This window comes from Pseudoliparis swirei, chromosome 9 (assembly GCF_029220125.1).
Source record: "Pseudoliparis swirei isolate HS2019 ecotype Mariana Trench chromosome 9, NWPU_hadal_v1, whole genome shotgun sequence".
In the NCBI taxonomy this organism is placed as follows: Eukaryota; Metazoa; Chordata; class Actinopteri; order Perciformes; family Liparidae; genus Pseudoliparis; species Pseudoliparis swirei.
The window spans coordinates 19,321,829-19,345,264 of record NC_079396.1 but is presented as its reverse complement, the minus strand read 5'-3'; the positions used below and the strand labels follow the sequence as shown (position 1 = coordinate 19,345,264).

At 43.6% G+C, this 23,436-nt stretch overlaps 1 protein-coding gene across 1 annotated transcript; it reads right to left on the bottom strand.

Annotated features, from left to right (window-relative positions):
• Positions 1-1,598: 1,598 nt before the first annotated feature.
• On the bottom strand, positions 1,599-16,073 carry camk1gb (calcium/calmodulin-dependent protein kinase IGb). The gene is given in 14 exon segments (XM_056423666.1): positions 1,599-2,954; positions 3,439-3,536; positions 3,633-3,967; positions 4,799-4,886; positions 5,366-5,444; positions 5,553-5,665; positions 5,975-6,062; positions 6,240-6,363; positions 7,129-7,267; positions 7,358-7,432; positions 7,571-7,696; positions 13,792-13,800; positions 14,211-14,313; positions 15,918-16,073. Coding segments are annotated over 13 exon segments (1,464 nt in total). The 5' UTR covers positions 16,045-16,073; the 3' UTR covers positions 1,599-2,954; positions 3,439-3,478.
• Positions 16,074-23,436: the final 7,363 nt, after the last annotated feature.

The window sequence follows — 23,436 nt, the reverse complement described above, 5'->3', positions numbered from 1 at the left end:
AGCGACCAACAGAGCCAAATACAAGAACGACCTTTCCCTCATTCGTCAGCTTTGGAGTGAAGACTTTCCACAAATGTCCACAAAAAACATCATAAGAATTACACTGTCAATAATGTTCCTTCTTTGAGAAACTCAGTATAGCATTCTGGGCATTTATGTTTGCCGCTGCTAGAAGAAGGTCAGATTGTTCGGAGACCTTTGCCCCATATTTCTGGTTTGAATCTGTCTCCACACACACGACCGCAATGTTGCGGTCGTGTGTGTGTCGAGGCTCCAAAGGCTGGTGAAGGTCAGAGCGTACTAAATGCAGAGCAGGGGACACTGCTTGTGAACTTTTAGTATGAACTGGGTTGCTACATGTTTTGTATCTGATGGTTTATTCTAATTTATCCTGGCTGAAACACTTCTCTGAAGACGCCAGTTTTGGTAATCCTGGCTGAGTTTGAGGAGCTGATGAGTCATCTAATCTACTGAAGAAGTAAAGCCCATTGGTTAAGAGTTTAGTTTAATTAGGGGTTTCAGGTCATGTCACAGAATTTTCATTTATTTATTTAGCACAATTCAAACAATAAAACTAAATAAAAATCACAACAGAGATAAATGAATAGCAGTGCAGGAAGAGACAAAAAGACAACTAAACTTATTTGAAGCCTCCACCTATATAATATTCAACATTTTACAAAATTACAAACATAAAATGAAATATAAATAAATTAATGAGATAGACAAAAGAAAAAAGAAAGAAAAGAATTAAAAATAATCTAATTATATCAAGTCTGTGTGTGCATGTGAAAGTAAGTATGGCAAAGGTAAAGCTCCGTGTCCCCATGAGTGAAACAGCTAAACATTTTTGATATAATAGCTAAAACAAGAAAGACATGAACACTAATCCGTAAAAAACTCTCACAAAACAGCAATTAGACTTTCTTTTAGTGAAGTTTTCAGATATAATTTGTTATTATTGCTATTTATCTTGTTTTAATTTATCTTGAAAATGCACATACAACACCAAACCCAGACTACAAGTGTTGGAGGATAAAACTGAAAAAAAGAATCTTATAATAATTAAATAATAATAACAAATTATATTTCACTTTGTTTCATGCCCGAGAGGACGTTATGAATGATACATAACTAGGTGCAATCATTTCAAGCTGTATTGTCATTTTTTCGATAACACACATTTCTTTTAATTTAGAATCAATGTGCAGTTATACTGTATTTCAATCAGGAGAGACCAGTTAGATGAAGACAGGATAATGTTTATTGTTAACAGATGATATGAAATGATGAAGTCTCAGAGTCTTCGGCGCTTACAGGGAGATTTGTAATTGAGGGCCGACTGCCCCGATCAGCACTGAGATAGACCCCCCCCCCCCCTCAGTTTGCTACAAATGTACTATTAATCATTCCAATCTATGCATCAACAGTACTTCCTGTTCAATGGTTAGTGTGAAGTCATATTTCGAAGAAGAGATAGATAGATAGATAGATAGATACTTTATTAATCCCCAAGGGGAAATTTGTCAAATTTCAAGAATTTTCAAGAAGAAGAACGAGAGAGAATTAAGAAAAACAAAATGGCAGCAAAACTGAAGCAGTTTCTGTAGAGGCTTTATTTCTGAGCATCCCATCATCACACATGGACTATATCAATAATAAAGCCACTTATAGCTGAAGGGACAACAAACATACTCACAGTAATTGGAGAAACATCTACAACAGTGTTTATGAATGACATTTAACATTTGATGGCAGTGGTCAATATGAGTTCAGCAAGTTGTGGATATACTTGTGGCATTTAGACTGTTGATGGTTTGTCAGTTGGAACATGATTCTTATAGTTTTGTCTGGATCGCTCTTATGTTATAAAAAGGAAAGAAATACTTTAGAAATAAAAAAATGAATAAGAACAACCAACAAATAACACAAAGAAGGTAATAAAGATAATAAACAACTTCACCAGGATATATTATACCAGTATGGCTTATTTGAAGCAGTAAGCATGCATTTCTCCCCTCATGTATTCTATTGCAATTGCAGGTTTAATAAAGAACAGTATTGTACACATGAAGTACAACAATATTGCATTGTGTGTATTTTCTTAAACAACATGTAACCACAGTCCTAATAAGACAGGACACTGGAGTGTTGATGAATTAAACTATCCCTGATCATAAACCAGAACGTGTGCTATAAACTCTTCATGAGATCAGAGGCTGCTTCACGATGAATGAGCTCGACATTCAGCAGCCCATCTCTCCAATACCCGAATTCTGATGTCCCGGATAACTGAAGTCTATCTATCTATCTATCTATCTATCTATCTATCTATCTACCCTGTGCATCTAAGTTAAAGTGAGTCTTGTGCATTTGAGTGTTTGTGTGTGTGTGTGTGTTTGTGTTTGGAACCCGCTCTAACCAAATAGCATATGAATAAAACAACATTGTTTAGCTCATTAGAACAGCTTTCTTTCTTTTGGTCATGTCATTTCTACGGCGTGTATTCTGTACTGACTGCAATGAAAGCGTATCCGCGTAACTATGATATGCTGTCAACAAGTGATGGAGTATACAATGCGCGAGGGACCGTGTATGGTGGGTCAAACGGACACAGGACTTCACGGTAGCGACGTGGGGTTACACTAGCATATAAACAACAAGCAAAAGCCAAAGAATGGATACTAATGACACGTGGATATGTCTCGCTATTTATAAGCCTTCCCATGAGATTGGGTTGGTGTGTGTGTGTGTGTGTGTACTTCTGTGTGGTCGTCAGGGAGCTTCATAGGCACTCTTTCCAAAAATAAAAATATCCCTCTGACTGCCTGGGTCCGTCGGAGGATCAACCACCTCTCAGTCACAGTACCGCGGGACCTGCTGACACAAAACAGCTGCATGCTGAGTCAGCACAGCAACACTGTGAGGACTCTGAGGGCAGAAACACACTCAGGCTGAGACACACAGACACACACACACACACACACACACGCACACACAGCACATTAATAGTCAAACAGTATATTGTCAAACAGCATTAAATTATGGGCCTGCACACACACACACACACACACAGGGAGTTATTCTGGCTGGAGTTGGAAATGATGTGAAGTCACCAGACTCCATGTACTTAAAGAAGGAATAGGCCTTTTTGGATGGAAGACATGTTGACAGGTCACAGGAGGAAAAGCTGGTGTAAATAAGCAATATTGCCTGAACACCGTTGAGTTGCTTCAGTTCCAGGGTCCGGGTCGTTCATGCTAGTTCACTGTCACACTGTCATGACAAAGTCATTCAAATGTCTGCTTATCATAAAGATGTAATATAATGATTGCGATGTACGATGTATTGGGGACTTTTAATAGAGGTGTAGTTCAATTCAAAGATTGAACTACAATGTATGTGATAATGATATGTAAACGTGTCACTTGAACCTACCAAGTAAAATGCTTGTTTCCATGTAAACTTCATGCAGCCTTCACATGACGGAGAAAACTCCAGTCTGTAGAGTCTTGCCGTTACGATTTTTACCATACCTGAAAACAGAAGAGAAATAAATGTTCATCATGTGGCAGTCCCGCTGTGATATCAGAAATACAAAATGCACGACACAAGAGGAAACTGTCACACACCCGTTGAGGTTGGCGGGCTCTGAGTGGTAGACGTTCTTGCCCTGCTCGGCCATGGTGGGAGCGTGATGCGAGACGCACTGACCCTGAGTGGCCTTCAGTGTGTGATAATGGCTCTTTGTTTCTATGGGGCTCGTGGGCAGCGACATGTGAATTGTCCCGCCTACTTTCATTTTTGGGTCAAATTTGTCTGGATCAAGACGTTTGTTGTTTTTCTTCGGGGAGGACACGTGGATCACCTTGATGTCTGGGATACTGGTCTTCCTCAGGGCCAGCTCTGTGCTGGCCAGATGCAGCTTCTTCATGTGGTTGATGGCTACGGTTGCCTTAAAGGCTTGCTGAGGAGTGAACAGAAGGTACACAAAGAGATCTGAGAGCCATATAGACACAGCTTCACTTTAGCTGCTGATCAATGATGATGCGTAGAAGATAAGGACAGGTACTCTGCTCTCACTACTGTGCACCTGCTACTGTAATCCTGCAATTTCCCCATAAAGGATTATCTTATCTTCCCATCTATACATTCTCATCCGGGGTCGGGTCGCGGAGGCAGCAGACCCAGCAGGCTGACCCAGACTTCCTTCCCACCCGCAACATTTTCCAGCACATTCTGGGGGATCCTGAGGCGTTCCCAGGCCACCTTGGAGATATAATCCCTCCACAGTGTCCTGGGTCTTTCCCTGGGGTCTCCGTGCCTGGAAAACCTCTAAAGGGAGGCGTCCAGGAGGCATCCAAATTAGATGCCCGAACCACCTCAGCTGACTCCTTTCGACGCGAAGGAGTAGCGGCTCGACTCCAAGCTCCCTCCTGATGACCGAGCTCCGTACCCTCTCTCTGAGGCTGAGCCCGGCCACCCTACGGAGGAAACTCATTTCGGCCACTTGTATTCGTAACCAGTCTATCTTATCTTATCTTAACACATCTGAGCATACAATAGATTGTCCATGCAATAGATTCATGTTGAGTCATTTTACTGAACAATCATGTGCACGTTGGTCCCTCTGACAGTAAACCCCCCCATCAGCCATCGGTGGCCTTGATTACAGAACAACATCATATCAAACTGTCCTTAATCAGGAAGGATTTAGGGAGCCATCTGATTACTAATTACTATAAACTACAGCTCCTACATTACCTCATCAAAAGCCAAGACATTGGCAATGACTAACCTTCCACTTGGACTTGGCAAAGTTCTTTTGGATCTGAACGCTGACGGAATAGTAGATGTCCTGACTCCATGCCGTCTTTCCCATAATCCTGGAAAACAGATGACGTAACGGAGCACTTTAATACATTTCAAAGTAAGAAATAATCCTAAACCCATCTGTGATGAGATGTATTAATGCCTATATGAATGTGTTGTGTCACTAAAATTTTATAAATCTAAGGATTATAATGAATTTTCTTTCACTCTCTTTTATCCTCGGAAAGATATAACTGCTTTTGGGGATTAGTGCTGCACAGTAAAAGAAGAAGAAGAAGAAGAAGAAGAAGCGATAACTCACAAAGAAATGTTAGATTTGTATAACTTTCAAGACATAAATAATTGAAGGGAAAAAAAACATTCCATCTATGGTAGCCAATAGACATTTTACTGTGAAAAGAAAAGCCTAACTGTGCTCAAGATATGCAATTAAAAAAAAAAATTAGACAATTTACCACTGTATTTGTTTAATTTAATGCATTATAACCAACATTTGTATCAAAACCTTTTCAGGCTGAACATTGACACTCACCAGGGATGTCTGAGCGCGAGGTCAGTGGAGTAGCGCATCGTGGGATTTTTCTGCATCATGTTACGGATGAAATCTTTAGCTGCAATTTAAAAGGTGACACACACACACACACATCAGGCCTGGGGATGTATGGAGGGAAAAAAGTGTTGCAGCAGGCTCTGTACATTATGTCATATGTTGAAATTACCAGATTCAGATATGTCATCCCAGAAAGGCGAGTCAAACTCATACTGCGCCTTCATGATTTTAGAGAACAGTATTGTCTCACTTTCTTCATAGAAAGGCGGATATCCACAGAGTCTGAAACAAAAGCATTTATTGATCTTGAAAAAAGGGAAGGACTGAAGAAATGTTCCAAATATAGATACCAATGTGTGCAGTTTAATTATCAGTATGCATATTCCATGCTCACTAGATGGTGCTATAGCTCAATCACTGCATCATTATTCTGTATTTATGTATCTGTGTCAGGATTAACACAAACATGACCAAAAGTGGTTTTTAATCTGAAAATCTACTTAAAACCATGAGCTGATTTGCAATCTTGGTATTCTATTTTTTTGCTCTCTCTCTCTCTGACTACTGATGTGTGCAGCCACACATCACAACTGTTATACTTCCAAAATGTAGGTGATAACTCCAATAGACCAACAGTCCACTGCCTTGCTGTAGGGCTTCTGTGCCAAAACTTCAGGAGCTGAAAAAACATTTGAAAAAGTCAGGACTTTATTCATTAGGACTGTATGCAGAGAAACACAGAACTAAATATGACATACTGTAAAGCTCTAATGGCATCTTAATGTGACCCCCCCTCCACACACACACATTTAGTTAGTGAACATACTTCATTCATGAACCAGACACTTCTCGTTACCTACGTATCCTGGGGTGCCACAGGCTGTCGACATGATGTCATTGTCAACCATCTTGGAAAGTCCAAAATCACTGATCATTATTTTGGAGTTCTCTTCCTGGCTGTAGTACAGGATGTTCTCCGGCTGCACGGGGACAACACAGACAGGAGAGCTGTTCACACATTGATGTCCACAGTGAAGAACATCTTAATGTGTTACTTAGCCTGTGGCGGAACGCATTCTTGATTAACACTTGCGATAAAAGAACCCACTGGTGCAACTGGAGCAAGACTTGCCACTACAAGTCTTGCAGTCTTGCATTTTGGGAAATACGCTTCTTAGCTTTTCTCGCCGAGACTTAGATGAGATGAACAAAACCACCCTGTTGTCTGTACGGTAAACATAAAACGACAGATAAAGAAATAATCCAGCAAATAACACTGTCAAATTATATATTTAAAGGTTACATAGCAGATTGTTGTTCACTGGTATGTCAAAGCTCTGAGTGCTGCAGGGATGACGACACAAGGGCCAACCCTGGAAGACTCATTCCTGCAGCGCTCTCTAGACTTATGTGTTTAGAGAGCCTTCAAGCATTGATGTAGTAGTTAGTATTTTGAAGAACTGCCATATGTAGTATACAGATATCATTTCATCAAGTGTTTTAATAGTAGCAGTGTAAAGGATAATAAGGTAGAGATGATTGCTGGTTGGTAAGTGGTGAAGTTAGTGGTCAAGTAAATAAGTGGGCCTAGATAATCTAAACTCTGAGGCTGCATTTAAAAAAATTATGTATTTAGGTAATACATGTAAAACTATTCAACCATTTAATACCAGGTAATGTGTATTTATCCCAAAAGTGCATTTGTGTAAAAACACTTATGACTAGTTATATGATGGGAGACCTACCTTGAGGTCCCGGTGCACGATGCCGTTCTCGTGCAGGTAGCTGACGGCCTGCAGCACCTGCTGGATCACGCTGCTGGCGTCCTTTTCTGAGTACACCCCCCGGTCCAGTATACGGTCAAAGAGCTCCCCGCCTGAAACACTGGGACAAACATCAACATGCGATCTTAAATCCCTGTTTCTTTAGCTCACCTCCTCATTTTAATCATCATATACAAATGTAAAAACTCACAGCTGCATGATGAGATAGTAATGGGTCTGACTTTCATATAAATCCTCCATCCCCACAACGTTGTCGTGTTTGATTCTGTTGAGGAAAACAACAAAATGGCATAATCCCACAACGGCATTGACATATTTGCAACATAAACAACCATCCACTGACTACTTAGACTCTGAGAGAATATGAAATGAAAGTGAAAGGCTCATTAAAATGCACACATACCTTCTCAGCACGGTGATCTCATTCTCCAGATTTAGATCTCTTTTCTGTTTCTTTTTCACGCATTTCATGGCAAACAACTTTTCTGTCGTCTTCTCCTTCACCATGAAGACCTCTGAGAACGCCCCCCTGTCCATGAACACAAACACATTTAAAAAGGAGTTATGAATGGTGCAGTGGTTGATTGCTTTGAAACATCACAGAAAGATATAGTCAGTCCCCTCCCGTTCTAGGATCTTGAATCTTCCCTTTAATTAGAATGTGGATCTGAACAGAAAAGCACATGGCCTCTTGGAGGGTCTACTTTTCAGCCAATCAGGGATATTTTGCTTGCTTATTTAAAACAATTTAAAAAATCACACTATAACAAAAATAGTGTGAGCCTATTTCCTACGTAAATAGATTAAGAGCTACTGAAGTGCTGGTGATTTTGTTAACTTCGAATAGAACCAAGCAACATTTAATCCCCTCTTAAAGTGTTAAAAACGTCCCCTTATTATCATGTTTTGTTCTCTTTGCCCACTTGCGTCACCCAGAGATAGAGAAAACTCAATTTCTTGGAATTAAAATAAACACATGGCAGAAACGGCAATATCAAGGGGTTCAATGAAGGTCTACTGAAGATCTCTGTGGCTTAACTATTCACATGTCTGGGAATAGTTGTTCTACCGGGTGGATTAGGTGCTTTATCCCTGATGTAACAGAAACTGTCAGAGAGCTCTCAACGTGCGGCAGGGATCCTGAACAACAGGCCAGGTCACAGACAGATGTTGTTAGAATAATTGTTACTCGACACCGAATGTAAAATCATCAATCAGGACATTTATTCTTTGAAGAAGAAGCAGGGTTGAAATCATAGAGTTACAAGCCAAGGAACTGTCTGTGAGCACCGGCTTATATACCTACAGGTAACACACACACACACACACACACACACAAACTGCAGGTTGGTCATCAGAGCACATCCCATTGCTCAACTGCTTTCTCCTTGGTTATACCACAGCTCATTCTACTCCTCAGATCTCCTTGACGATTAGTGTTTCTCTCAAGAGAAATTCGTCAACCAAGCCCTGAACACAAACCCATGCTGTGACAGCATCCCGGCACAAAAAGACAAAAGGGCAATCAGAAATCACTGGCGAACAAACTTGAGTGTGTAAATTTGGGAGCTTAAAAGTCAAAAATGTTGATGAGAATAAAATTGCTCTGTGCTTTTTGAGAGTTGCATTTACCCCTGAAGAGGCTGTGTGCTGATTGCCAGGAAGCCAGGATGTTGTTTACACTAATGGCAGAGGCCCCAGGGACAAGATTGTATTTAGTGATATCCTGTCCCTTCTGGATTCTCTTCCTTTTATTGTGATGGAAAAAACAAAACTCTACCTGAGAATGATCTGCGAGGGTTCGGTCTGTTGACACCTTCAACAGGGTAGTTGGGCAATCCTTCTACGTGCTTTCGAGACTCTTTTTTGGTTCCTTTAATCTAATCGCAAACTAAACCATAATAATTTCCCCTTGATGAGGGGAAATAAACCAATCAAAAATAGGTCGACACTTCTTCCCCCACTTTTCCACAACACTCACATAACTGTTTGGGGAAATAGAAGTAATTGCTACAAACTAATTGGACCACGTATTATATCATGTTGTGCACTCAGGAGGGTCTCGCCTCCTTCACTGTCCAATCACCGATGAAAACCTCTCAGCAGCCTCCTCGGCCCTCAGCACAGATTTGCTTTGTTTTCCCAAAACACGCCGGCAGCATCTGCATCTTTATTTACTGTGGGCCTCTGATCTCCTGTTCTCCTGCTGCCGGCTGAATGCTCAGAGGACCTGAAGCATCATCAGCGTTGACTTTACAGGAATTAGGTTAGCACAAGTAACTGTTGGCTGAGTGTGTGCAGAGTACACAGCAACATGCAGCAACACACTATCTTGAACTGACAAACATCACTTGACTTTCTTTGAGTGCTGCAACTAATGATTCATTTCATTTTGGAATAAACGGTTCATTATTTTCTTGATTCATCGATTGTTTTCACTATTTAATTTCAGAAAAGAGTGAGAAATGTGAATTGCATTTTTTCTAAAGCCAAACGTGAGGTTATCATATGTTTTGTTATGACCAATAGTCAAAGCCCAGTTTAAGTTTATTAACAAAGTAGACAAAGAGGACCAGTAAAGTTGTGGGAATATTGTTTGCTTTAAAAAAAGACTATCAAGTTATCAAAATATGTATTGATTATTTTTCTAAAATATACGAATCAAATAATCACGGAAACAATGAAGCTCTACTTGTTTTCTAACAATTTTTTTGGGTTTTTTGTGAAAGCGTCACAATTCAATGTGATTCTTAAGAAAATGATTTAAGGTGAAAACAAATATTAATAAATGTTGTGCTTTCTTGGTGAATTAACTGCGAGGCCGACTCACAGACAGGCACCGCCCGCTAAGCCAGATCGACTGACCCCTTTCCTACAGCCAGAGCGTGTTGTTGTCTAAGACCTCAGTAAAGTCGGCCTCCCCATGTCAAGCCAATCAAACCAGTAATCTGTCTTCCAACTTAAACAACACGTGCTGAGTGAATTATCACTCCATGTGCAAGGCAAGACACAAGTTGTACAGTCGTGCCTCAATATCACGGAATTAGACATCCAGCACTGCACTCAAAGAAATGACTCATTGGATGAACTCAATTAAATTGTTGGCAGGTTTTCCATCCAACAATTTTATGCAACTCCAACTCAAATTTAGCACATCAGTGCAATACAATGTAATTAAGTTAGTCCAACTCATTTGTATCAAATACATCTAAAATAAAATAACGATATTCATTAAATTAAATTAATTTATGTTTGTCCAACTCAAAATATAAACTAACTAACTAACTAACAAAATATGCAAACTCCACACAGAAGGAAAGCCCCGACTGGGAAACGAACCCACGGACCTCTGGCTTTGAGGCAACAGTGCTTACCACTACACCACCATACAGCCCTGAAAGTGTCTTCACCTCATGCAAACAACTGATTTTCAGAAAGCGCATGCGCAAAGGGTAGTCCTCAATGAAACACATTTATTTTGAGTTGATATGCACACCATCTAACCTAAATAAATCTAATAAATGAAAGTATTCATACATTTTGTGTTACACCCATTAAATATAAACATCTATTTTTGTAATTGATTTATTTTAATGTATCAAACAATATTTAAATGTGTCACCTCTAAGAAGGGCTTGAATCGTTTTTTTGAGTGTGGTAGATATTCCCAGAGGGTCTAAGAAACACAGGAAGACGTTCTACATATATAGAACAACTGAACAGGAAATTAAAGTTAACTCACTAACTAATACGATTTCTTGAATAAACCAATACTTAAATAAACAGTGCTATCTTACATTGAGTAAAATGTACTTACGATCCCAACCCAAAAAAAAAAAACCTGAGATGGCGCGGCTGTGTCCAGACGCCGTCGAGGTAGCTCCGCGGAGATTGTGCGCTCTTTTAGTTTTTGTGTTTATTTTTAATGTTTTCTTTGCCACAAACACATCGGCACTAACAGCATACGACCGCAGCACACTTTTGGACATAAACTTTTGCGCAAAACAAGGGTTTTTGTCCACTTTTTCCATCGATCCAGCGTGGCCGGCAGAGACCGTACGAGCGAACCACAACAACAACAGTGGAGCCGCTACTACGGGGAGACGACGAAAACATCGAGGGAAACGGAGCGGAATTCTGAACAGACTGAGAGTTCAAGCCCACCGTCCACCTCTGCCCAGCATCCTTCTTGCTAACGTCCAGTCTCTGGAAAATAAGATGGATGATGTTAGGGCAAGGATCAGATTCCAACGGGACATGAGGGACTGTAATATCTTTTGTCTGACGGAAACATGGCTGAACCCGCTGGTGCCGGATCGAGTCATATGCCCAACCGAGTCCTTCTCTGTTTTCCGTGCAGACAGAACGGAAGAGTCTGGTAAATCTAAGGGTGGAGGGGTTTGCTTCATGACTAACAACAAGTGGTGCGACCCCAAGGACATTAAGACTCTTTCTCGTTCCTGCTCGCCGAACCTGGAACATCTGACGATCTCATGCCGTCCATTCTACCTTCCCCGGGAGTTCAGCTCGGTCATCACCACAGCCGTCTACATACCACCACAAGCGGACACCGACATAGCACTATCGGACCTACATGATGTGTTATGTCGGCATCAGAACAAGTATCCCGACGCGGCTGTGGTGGTGGCTGGGGACTTTAATAGGCAAACCTAAAAAGTCATGCCGAACTTTCACCAGCACATTACGTGTGCTACCAGAGGGAACGTTGGACCACTGCTATACGCCATTCAAGAGAGGCTACAAGGCTGTCTCTCTCCCTCCGTTCGGCAAATCAGACCATGCCGCCATTTTTCTGCTTCCGGAGTACCGGCAAAAGATCGCGCGGGAAGCGGTAGTGACGAGGAACGTAAAGCGGTGGTCTGACCAATCAGAGGCTGAGCTACAGGACGCTCTGCGTGTCGTCGACTGGGACATGATCCAATCCAGTTCCAGTGACGTCAGCGAGTTTGCGGAAGTAGCAATGAGCCTCATAGCAACGCTAGCGGACACCATCGTCCCCACGGTAAAAGTTAGGGTCTTTCCTAACCAAAAGCCGTGGGTTGATAGATCCATCCGTGAAGCTGTGAACGCCCGTACTGCTGCCTATAACTCCGGTCTTGTATCCAGCAACATGGACGAGTACAAGGCAGCGGTCTATGGACTGAGGAGGGCGGTGAAGAAGGCCAAGAGGAGGTACCGAGACAGAGTGGAATCACAGATGGAGCAGCGCGACACCAGGCGCCTATGGCAGGGGCTACGGACTATCACAGACTACCAGAGCAGACCCCGCGCTATGGTGAGTGCCGACGCATCCCTAGCGGACGACCTGAACTCATTTTATGCACGGTTTGAGGCTAGCAACAACAGCGCTAGCTCGCCGGCTAACAACAACACCGTTAAGCGTAGCCGAGGTGAGTTCTACCGCTGGGGATGAACACACTCTCTGTGACCGAGCACAGTGTGAGGAGGGCTCTGTTGAGGGTGAACACCAGGAAAGCTGCAGGTCCAGATGGCATATCTGGGCGAGTACTGAAGACCTGTGCTAACCAGCTAGCTCCAGTGTTCACCACAATATTCAACCTCTCCCTGGCTGAGTCCGTGGTCCCCGCCTGCTTCAAGAGATCCACTATTGTCCCTGTGCCCAAGAATGCTTCTCCAGCATGTATGAATGACTACCGACCGGTGGCCCTCACCTCGGTGGTCATGAAATGCTTTGAGAGGCTGATAAAGGACTACATCTGCGCCTTCCTCCCTTCCTCCATGGACCCACTGCAGTTTGCTTATCGCCCAAACAGATCCACGGATGATGCTGTCTCCCAGGTACTGCACACCACACTCTCTCATCTGGACAGCCAGAGGGGGCTATGTGAGACTGCTGTTCATTGATTATAGTTCAGCTTTCAACACCATAGTCCCTCCAGACTGGCCGGCAAGCTGATTGAGCTGGGACTGAACACCCCTGTGTGCTTGGATCCTGGACTTCCTGACCGCCAGGCCACAGGTGGTCAGGGTGGGCAGACACCTCCAAATCCCTCACCCTGAACACAGGATCCCCCAGGGTTGCGTCCTCAGCCCCTACTGTACTCCCTGTACACACATGACTGTGTGGCCAGGTTCAGCTCAACACCATCATCAAGTTTGCGGATGACACAGTGGTGGTGGGCCTGATCTCCGACAACGACGAGAAGGCCTACCTGGAGGAAGTTGCTGATCTGTCACTCTGGTGCCAGGACAACAGCCTCATCATGAATGTCACCAAAACTAAGGAGCTGATTGTGGACTTTAGGAGGGTACAACAACAGAGGACGTACTCACCACTGGGGATTAACGGGACTACTGTGGAGAGGGTGAGCGGTATAAATACCTGGGAGTCCACATCACCGAGGATCTGACATGGTCAACGAACACAGACACTCTGGTGAGAAAGGCAAGGCAGCGCCTCTACCACCTCAGGCAGCTGAGGAAATTTAAAGTTTCCCAGAGGATCCTTCAGTCCTTCTACTCTGGAGCTGTAGAGAGCGTCCTGACAGGAAGCATCACAGCCTGGTTTGGCAACTGCTCCGCTCAGGACAGGAAGGCTCTGCAGAGAGTAGTGCGTTCGGCTGAACGCACTATTGGAACTACACTCCCACCCTGCAGGACTTGTACACCAGGAGGTGCAGAACCAGAGCCGGCAGGATCATGAAGGATCCTCACCACCCCAACAACAGACTGTTTCAGCTGCTGCGGTCAGGCAGGCGCCTCCGTAGTCACGCTGCAAGAACAGAGAGACTGAGACGGAGTTTCTTTCCTCAGGCCATCAGGATTGTGAACTCCGACCTCACCAGGACCCCCACATAGACCCACACAACTGCCCCTCTTAGGCACACACACACACACACACACACACACACACACACACTTACTGTAAATATTGTGTTGTTTTTTATTGTAAATAGTGTGTACTTGTTGCCCTTGCACATTCCTGCTGAGCATTGCCACTTTCATTTCACTGCACACCCTGTGTGTGTATGTGACAAATAAAACATCTTGAATCTTGAAACTCATCCATGAAGTCAAAGACCTCTTGGATGTTTCCGATGACCTTCTTCCAGATGTGTTCCGCCTCTTGACGACCCATTTCTGCAGAAGCTTCAATGGCGGTTTCTTTCATAATAAGGGAGGAGGAAAAGCAAAGATGACAACACTGGAGTTCCACAATGCCCCCGTTTCCTTTCCTGGTTTATTGTCAAGACCTCGTCATGGGCATAATCATGAACAGAAAGTCCTTGGGGATTATTTAAGAGTCATGATATAGCAGGCGTGACGGTTGTCTACTGCGCTGCTCAGACTGCAGGAGGACGAGCAGGTGAGACGGACGTGTGTCTGTCTGGCGGAAGAAAGGTTAGAGCAACTAATCCGTGCTGTAACGGGCACACAGGAAGGCATGAAGGAAGCAGTGCTTAGCCCACAGGGCACCAGGGTCAAACAATACTGTATACTAAAGTGTATGAATCAATAATCTGTCAGAGACGTCAAACAAAGTGGAACTGTGAGGATTTCACTGTCAATAATGTGTACTTAAAATAATAATTAAACGCTGTTGGTAAATTATTTAAAAGAAATGCTCCAAAACAACTCTGATAATCGTACAGTTACATTCAGTTCTTATGTGGAGTAAAGTGCTTGTATTTGCTTAGATAATGAACATTTCTTAGGATTTGGAAGAATGACATGTCCAATTAAACTGAAGGGACCAGGAAGGAGCACAATAAATGAGCAGGTTAAGCAGTTTGGTTTCCTGCCCTCCTTCCTTTCTCTTATACAAGGGATAAGTAACTCTTGATCTGGAGACCTGACCTTGTCACAGGTATAAATACCAAAGTATAGCCTCAAACAACTTCACTTTAAGTGCACAAATAATGTATTTAACTACAATGGTGGAGAAAAGATGCTAATCCTAAACATAAGTAAAAATACAAAAATGGTAAAAGTTAGATTTAAAAGCTTTAAAAGCGAAGACCATGTGGACAATGTTAAGTTAAAAGTATTGTAATTGGGATAATACATGTATAAGAGAATATACGCAACAGTTAAAAGGGGGTGATCTGATATCCAAGTCTTTGAATCAGTCCATCTTTCATGTGAACTAATCTATCTGAAAGGTTCATGCCAGAGTGTTCCCCCCTGATTCTCTTGGTTCCCTCCGCAGTCGCCGTATCGTGTCTCTCCCCGCGGGCTTGGAGATGCTCAACAGACGCAGCAGACTGCATGAAACCCCCTGAATGCTGGAGAATGTGTTCAAAACAACACGCAGGGATGCGCTCCTCGTGTGCAGAATCAAACCCCGCAGCATGGAATGGATCCACTATGTAATTCTGTTGTTTTTGGGCACACATCTTTTCCATATATGATCTTTATTCTACAGATGATCTGATAGTAACTGACGGCGCATGGAGCTGTGGAGCCCCCCTTCTCTTCTCCCCTCACGTCGCGCGGGGAGAGAGGGAAAGAGAGAGAGAGCGAGAGAGAGAGAGATCACTCTGCGGCAAAATAGCGAGTGATCAGATATTCAGATCAAGCTTGCAGCACGCAGTTATGATGTCAGAGCAACATCATAACTAATACGAGCAAGTTTGGACTCATGGTGCTGAATTTGAACGCAAAATAATGGCAAACTAACCCAAATGACGCACAGAAAACAAAGAAGGCAGCACTGGCTCTTCTTCTACAGTTGCATAAATACAACAACAGTCGTTTTAGAGACTTACCTGGAGGCTGGGCGCGTGTGTAGCTGCGCTCCGACTCTCCTGCCAAATGCTCGCCGAGGTCTGGACAGTTGACTTTGTCTGGGACTGGACAGGCACCTGTTGTCAAGTCAGAGATTATTACATCCATGAGGAGAGCCGAGGGGAGGGGCTGCTGGCAGAGTCACAGGGGCTCATTGAGACTTCAGGTCAGGCGGCTGCTGCTGCTGCTGCTGCAGTCATCTTTCCATGGAGCTCCAAGTTTCCACAGATTCATTCAAAACAGCAACATGTGCACGCGCCTGCGCAGTGTGGCAGGCCTCTCACTGATGGTGGTGGACTAAATGCGTGACCAGTAATGATTAATATGATTTAAAAAAATATATAAGGCCACATTTATACAAGTGTTATATGGAAGCTAATTGCTTACAGTGGATGGTTATCAATGTAGGTTATTAGTCATAATTGTACTTATATCAAAGTATAAAAACGGGGGCTAATGCTAATGCCCAGTCAGAATAAAATAAAATAAAATGCAGTTTATTTTGTGTAGCCAAAATCACAAATTATATATTTGCCTCAGAGGGCTTTACAATCTGTAGACATCCCTGTCCCAGGACCTCACAACGGATCAGGAAAAACTCCCTTAAAAAAAATTAAAAAAAACTTTCACAGGGAAAAAAATGAAAGAAACCTTCAGGAGAGCAACAGAGGAGGATAGCCCATAGCAGCATCTCTAGGGGCTGGACCAGGTGAACCTGATTCAGCCCTAACTATAAGCTCCGTCAAAGAGGAAAGTCTTAAGTCTACTCTTAAACTTCGGGCTCCCAGCGGGGCCGCGCTGACGGCTAGTGCTAAGCTGGTTGGGAAATACGCAAAGACATTCAAAGACGGCCGGGCCGCCAGCACTAGCCTAGCAGCTGAGGACACTCCAGGACCGCACCAGCATCCAGGTACTCCACACGTGACCAAGGGTATGCTCCAATCAGCAAGAAAGCAACGAGAATTCAGATTCTTCCAGACTGTAAATCATGCAAGGGTAATATGGGAGCCTACGTCTAAACCTAAGGGAATATTAGGCGGACACTTGAACATCCGTAGTATAGTGCCAAAACGGGACCAGATTGAACATCTGCTAACGGACTCTAACCTAGATTTTCTAGCAATGAGTGAAACTTGGCTGCATAGCAACATCCCGACCAGCATTATTGATGTTCCTGGCTACACATGCTATAGGAAAGATAGAACCACTGACAAGGGCTGGGGGGGAGTTTTACTCTATGTTAGAGACACTCTAAAATGTAATGAAATTGAACTGAACACGACACTTGAATGTCTAGCTGTGAACATTGTTTTATCGCCAAAGATGAATTTTAATATTGTTGTACTGTACAATCCACCATCTTATGATGTTTCATTTTATGATGATCTCGACAAACTTTTTAAATACATAAATGCTCGTACAGAATCAATTTTTCTGGGTGATTTTAATATTAACTGGTTAGAAAAAAAGTAGAACGAACTTAAAGAGACTGGTGTCAAAACACAGTCTCCAGCAGATGGTGAAAGGCCCAACGAGGATTACACGAACAAGTAAAACCTTGATAGATTTAATAATCACAAATAAACCCCAGCGAATTATTAGAACATATAACCTACTCACAGGACTTTCTGATCATAATATGACCTTGGTCGTCCGAAAACTCACTAAACAACGTCTCCCAAAATTTACAAATGAAAGAAAATCCGGGAACCAGGGCATTCCCAAAACAAACATATACAAATTGAAGATGACTTACATAAATTAGACTGGGATAATGTGCTACAGACCAATGAGCTAGAAAATTGTTGTAATTCCCTGACACAAAATCTGATAAACCTGGTTGGGAAATACACAAAGACATTCAAAGATACGCAGCGAAAAGTCTCCCTACTTTGGCTGAATAATAACATACTACAGCTCATGAAACAGAGAGACTATGCTTTGAAAAAATCATTACTTACTAAAACTAATACGGATCTTCTCATTTTTAAAGGATTGAGAAATAGAGTAGTCAGAGAACTGCGTAAAGCAAAAACAACTTATTACATGCAACTGATTGAGGAAGCGGAAGGAACAGCGCATCACTCTGGAAGCACCTCAACAGCCTCACTAAACACAAGCCAAGGCAACAAAAAATATAACAGAACTGAAAGTGAATGGGACACCAGCACTAACTACTTAGAAATTGCAAATGAACTCAACAACTTCTTTATTCAGTCAGTGGAAGAGCTTGCTAAGAACTTTGAACCGGTAACCTTACAGGGATCAAAGGCTAAACCTAAATCCTTCCAAATTAAGGAGGTAAGTCAGGAAATAATATGCAAAGTCATTAACACATTAAAAGAATCTAAGGCTAAGGACGTGTCTGGGTTGGACACTGTCTTCATTAAAACTCACTGCTCATCCCTGGTTAAACCTATAACACATCTAGTAAATCTCTCCATTAGAGCAGGCAGATTCCCACAAAGCTGGAAACAAGCCATTATCACCCCAATTTTTAAAACAGGTGCAAAGGACCAAGCAGGTAACTATAGGCCCATCTCAATACTACCTGCTCTCTCCAAAATCCTGGAAAAGATCATAAAAGATCAATTAGTTGACTACCTTGAAAGCAATAACATGATCCACCCCAAACAATTTGGATTTAGACAAGGATTCTCAACAGAAATAGCTAACTGCTACCTAACCGAGAACATTAAGAGCAATTTAGACAGGGGTAATGTGGTGGGAGCTGTGTTCATAGACCTCAAAAAGGCCTTTGACACAGTGAACCACAATATACTCCTGAACAAACTAACCAACTTCAACTTCTCTGAACATACAATTGGCTGGTTTGCATCTTACTTAGCGCACAGGCAGCAACGTGTTAAAATAAACAACAAACTCTCAACGACACAACAAGCCACTATGGGTGTTCCACAGGGCTCCATCTTGGGGCCTCTGCTGTTCAGTCTATACATAAACGATTTACCAACATGCTGTCAATCCGCAAACTGTCAAATGTACGCTGACGACACAGTTATATATGCCTCAGCTAAGACACCAGGTGCAGCAGCAGAGACCCTGACCAAGGAGATGGAGGGAGTATCCCAATGGCTCAAAGATAACCATCTCACACTAAACATCAAAAAAGCGGTCTCCATGTGCTTCACTATAAGAGGGAAATCTAAATGCCCCAACAAAATAGACCAAGAAGCCATAGAAGAAGTTAGTGAATTCAAATTTTTAGGGGTTGTCTTAGATTCACAACTTAACTTCAAAAAACACATTAGGAGATATGGCGCCGTACAAAAGGTGATGGCGGCTGTAGCTCCGGATTTTGTAGTAGTTTTTGTTATTTATTCTTCTTATTGCGACTATTTTTGCACAAAACGTTAGCAGCCAGTTAACGTCGACACCTGACACTTCTGGAGATTGGATCGGCAGTTGCTCGCCGCCTACCAGAGTTTTTCAACTCTTACTCGGACGTCCGCCAGGAACAGTAGCGGAACTATCTCCGTCCATTTTAGGCGCGATTGCGCTCACGCGCGCGTCGGAGAGGAAGCGAGCTGGCGTGCTGGTTAGGCTGAGCCAATCGACCCCACTACCCACCATTTTACTGGCAAATGTACAGTCTTTGGACAATAAGCTATCGAGCTACAGGCTCGTATTCAATTCCACCGGAAACTAAGGACAACTGCATCATCTGCCTTACGGAGACATGGATGTCGGAGGAGGTTACCGACTCAGCCATCGAGCGGCAGGATTTTCCGTCCACCGCGGACAGAACAAAGACTCTCTCTGGTAAAGATCGTGGAGGGGTATGTCTCATGATAAACAGATCTTGGTGCAACCAAAGTCATGTACATACTCTCAAGTCGTTCTGTTCCCCGGACCTGGAGTACCTAATGCTCATGTGTCGACCATTCTGGCTGGAGTTTACAGCAGTCACTGTGTACATTCCGCCTCAAGCTAACACGGACATAGCGCTGAAGGAACTCTACGGGCGATCAGCGAGCAGGAGTCGGCACACCCGAGGCTGCTTTCATTGTGGCGGGGGACTTCAACAAAGCGAACCTGAAGAAAGTTCTCCAAGTTCTACCAACACATAAAAAGCAACACGAGGGGAGCGGATTCTCACCACTGCTACACTCCCTTCCGGGATGGATACAAAGCCCTCCTCCGCCCACCGTTCGCAAATCGGACCACCGCTCCATCCAACTACTCCCGCCTACAGGCAGAGGCTGAAACAGCAACCAATCGCTGTGAAGGAAGTGCAACGCTGGTCGGACCAATAGTCTATGCTACAGGACTGTTTTGAACGTGCGTATGGACTGGGATATGTTCAGGGTCGCGTCGGACAACAACGTCAGTGAGTACGTCCTCAGTCACCGGGTTCATCAAGAAATGCATAGATGACGTTGTTCCTACCAAGTCGGTTCGGATTTATCCCAACCAGAAACCGTGGATAAATGGCGATTCGCGCGCTGCTCTCCCGCCAGAACACCGCCTTTGACTGGAATATGGCGGAATACAAAGAGCCCGCACCGACCTCCGTAAGACCATCGGCTCTGCCAAGCGGGAGTTCAGGAACAAGGTGGAGGAGAAGCTCAAGAGCCATGACGTGAGAGGTGTGTGGAAGGGCTACAGACAATCACGGACTTCAGAGGGAGAACCAGCGGTGAAGAGAACTCCTCTACCTCCCTCCCAGGCGAGCTAAATACATTCTTTGCTCGGTTCGGCGTGAGCGGCAGCCCGCGAAGGCAGCGCCGCCCGAGGAGACCAGCCTGCTGATCATCTCAGAGGCTGGCGCGCGGGAGCCTTCAAGCGCGCCTCTGCCGGTGGACATCCGAAGGCGGCAGGTCCCGACCACATCCCGGGCGCGCCTCAGAGCATGTGCAGACCAGTTGGCAGGAGTCTTCGCAGACATCTTCAACCTCTCCCTGTCCCAGGCTGTTGTTCCTGAGAGCTTCAAGATGTCCACCATTGTGCCTGTCCCCAAACACCCCAAGGTAACCTGCCTGAATGACTGGAGACCCGTAGCCCTCACCTCGATTGTCAGTAAATGCTTGAGAGGTTGGTCAAGGACTTCATTTGTTCCATGTTGCCTGCCACACTGGATCCATGGCAATTTGCATATCGTCAAAACAGATCCACCGACGACGGCTTGCCCATGGCACACCACCGCCCTTTCCCACCTGGAGGAGGAACTGTTGTCTCGAATGCTGGTTGTGGACTACAGCTCAGCGTTCAACACTATTGTTCCCGCCAAGCTCGACACCAAGCTCAGAGGTCTAGGCCTGCACTCTACCATGTGCAGCTGGATACTGGACTTCCTGTCGGGCCGCCAGGTGGTGAGGATGGCGGTACCACCTCAGAGCCGCTGACCTCAACACGGGAGCCCCTCAGGGATGCGTGTTGAGCCCTCTCCTCTACTCCTGTACACCCACGACTGCGGCCATGCACAGCTCCAACGTCATCATCAAGTTTGCTGACGACACAACAGTGTTGGGGCTGATCACCGACTGACGAGACAGCCTACAGGGAGGAGGTTGGATCACTGGTACAGTGGTGCCAGGAGAACAGCCTCGTCCTCAACGTCAAGAAGACCAAGGAGCTGATCGTGGACTACAGGAAGCGGAGAGGAGAGCACACCCCATCTCCATAGACGGAGTTGCAGTAGAGAGGTCAGCAGCTTCAAGTTCCTCGGCACATCTCCGAGGACCTCACATGGACCACGCACACCACTCACGTGGTGAAAAGCCCAACAACGCCTGTATTTCCTTAGGCGACTGAGGAAATTCAACATGGCCACCCGCATCCTCAGGACATTCTACACCAGTACCATCGAGAGTGCTCTGACAGGTTGCATCACCGTCTGGTACGGGAACTGCACCGCCGAATGCTGTCGGGCACTACAGAGGGTGGTGCGGTCGGCACAGTACATCGTTGGAGGTGAGCTTCCTCCATCCTGGACATATACACGGGGCCAAACGGATGATGAAAGACAATAACCACCCCACAAACTGTTCACCCTTCTACCGTCAGGCAGGCGATACCGCAGTATCAAGTGCCGCACAAACAGACTGAGGGACAGCTTCTTCAGTCAGGCCATCAGGCTGCTGAACAAGGACTGAGACCCTCATTAACACTATACACCAGAACATATTCTGTGAATATCTATGGCCATGGTGTATATTTTATTACATTGTTTATATATATATTGTATGTATATACATATATATATATATATAGTCTCAAAAAGTGTATATTTTATTACATTGTTTTATATATATATATTGTCATGATGTATATTCTATTACATTGCTTTATATATATATTGTTAATACTTTCTTCTTTTTTGTGTGTGGATATTGTATAGTTTATTCTCATTCTTATTCTTTTTTTAGTCTGCTACTGCTGTCGGGTGTTTTGCACATAAGAATTTCACGAACCGATTATACTTGTATAAAAGGGGATGTGACAATAAAAACTTGAAACTTGAAACTTGAAACTTGAATAACAAACTCTGCAAGACCGTCCGGACGAATCTGAACTGTTTCAGAATCATAAGACATCACATACCAGTCAAGGCAGCCTTGCTGTACTTTCACGCAATGATTCTTTCTCATATATCTTACTGTATTACTGTATGGGGCCAAGCCTCCCAGACAACAGTTAAACCAGTCACATCATTATACAAACAGGCACTGAAAATAATGGACCAGAAACCAATAACCACACATCATTGTTTAATTTTACATAAATACAAGCTTTTAAGTTTCGACAGCTTCATTAAGTTTTCCTTTCTAAAACTCATCTTTAGATGTGCAAACAACATAGCACCTTCTGTACTCTGTCTTAGTGTGACAAAAACGTGCACCAGGAGAGTGGCCACTAGGGGATCAGTGGGTGGCAACTGCACAGCAGAGATGCGCAAAACCACTTTCGGTCAGTCATGTTTCTCAACAAAAGGTACCCGATTCTGGAACGACTTACCAACGGAACTTAAAACACAAACTGAACTGAAAACATTTAATAGCAAAGTAAAACTCTGGCTAAAAGTAAACCAGGCATGTCAACACTGAAACACACGCGCCAGCCTGCACACACGCACACACTCAATTTAATGGGTTTTTATTGTATTGTACGGGTTTTATTGTATTGTATTAACTGTGTTTAGTTTAGAGGATCTACTGCCTGTGTTGCTCTTGTATATATCTTATTATCTTATGATGTGTATGGTTAGGTGTATGAACACTCAGTCTATGCATGGATGTTTTGTCAGGTCTTCTCTGTGTATGGAGAGCTGTCTGCACACATACACCACTTTTAGATTAGTTTTAGATTTAGACATGTTTCTTGTTTCTGTTTTGTTTTGTTTTAGAAAGGCCTGACCAGGGACTGGGGTTGCAAATTAGCCAATTGGCTAGAAACCTTTTGTATCACATGTACACTTTGTGTAATAATGTGCGCTGCTTTGTCCCTGACAAATAAAATTTATAATAAAAATAAAGGTGA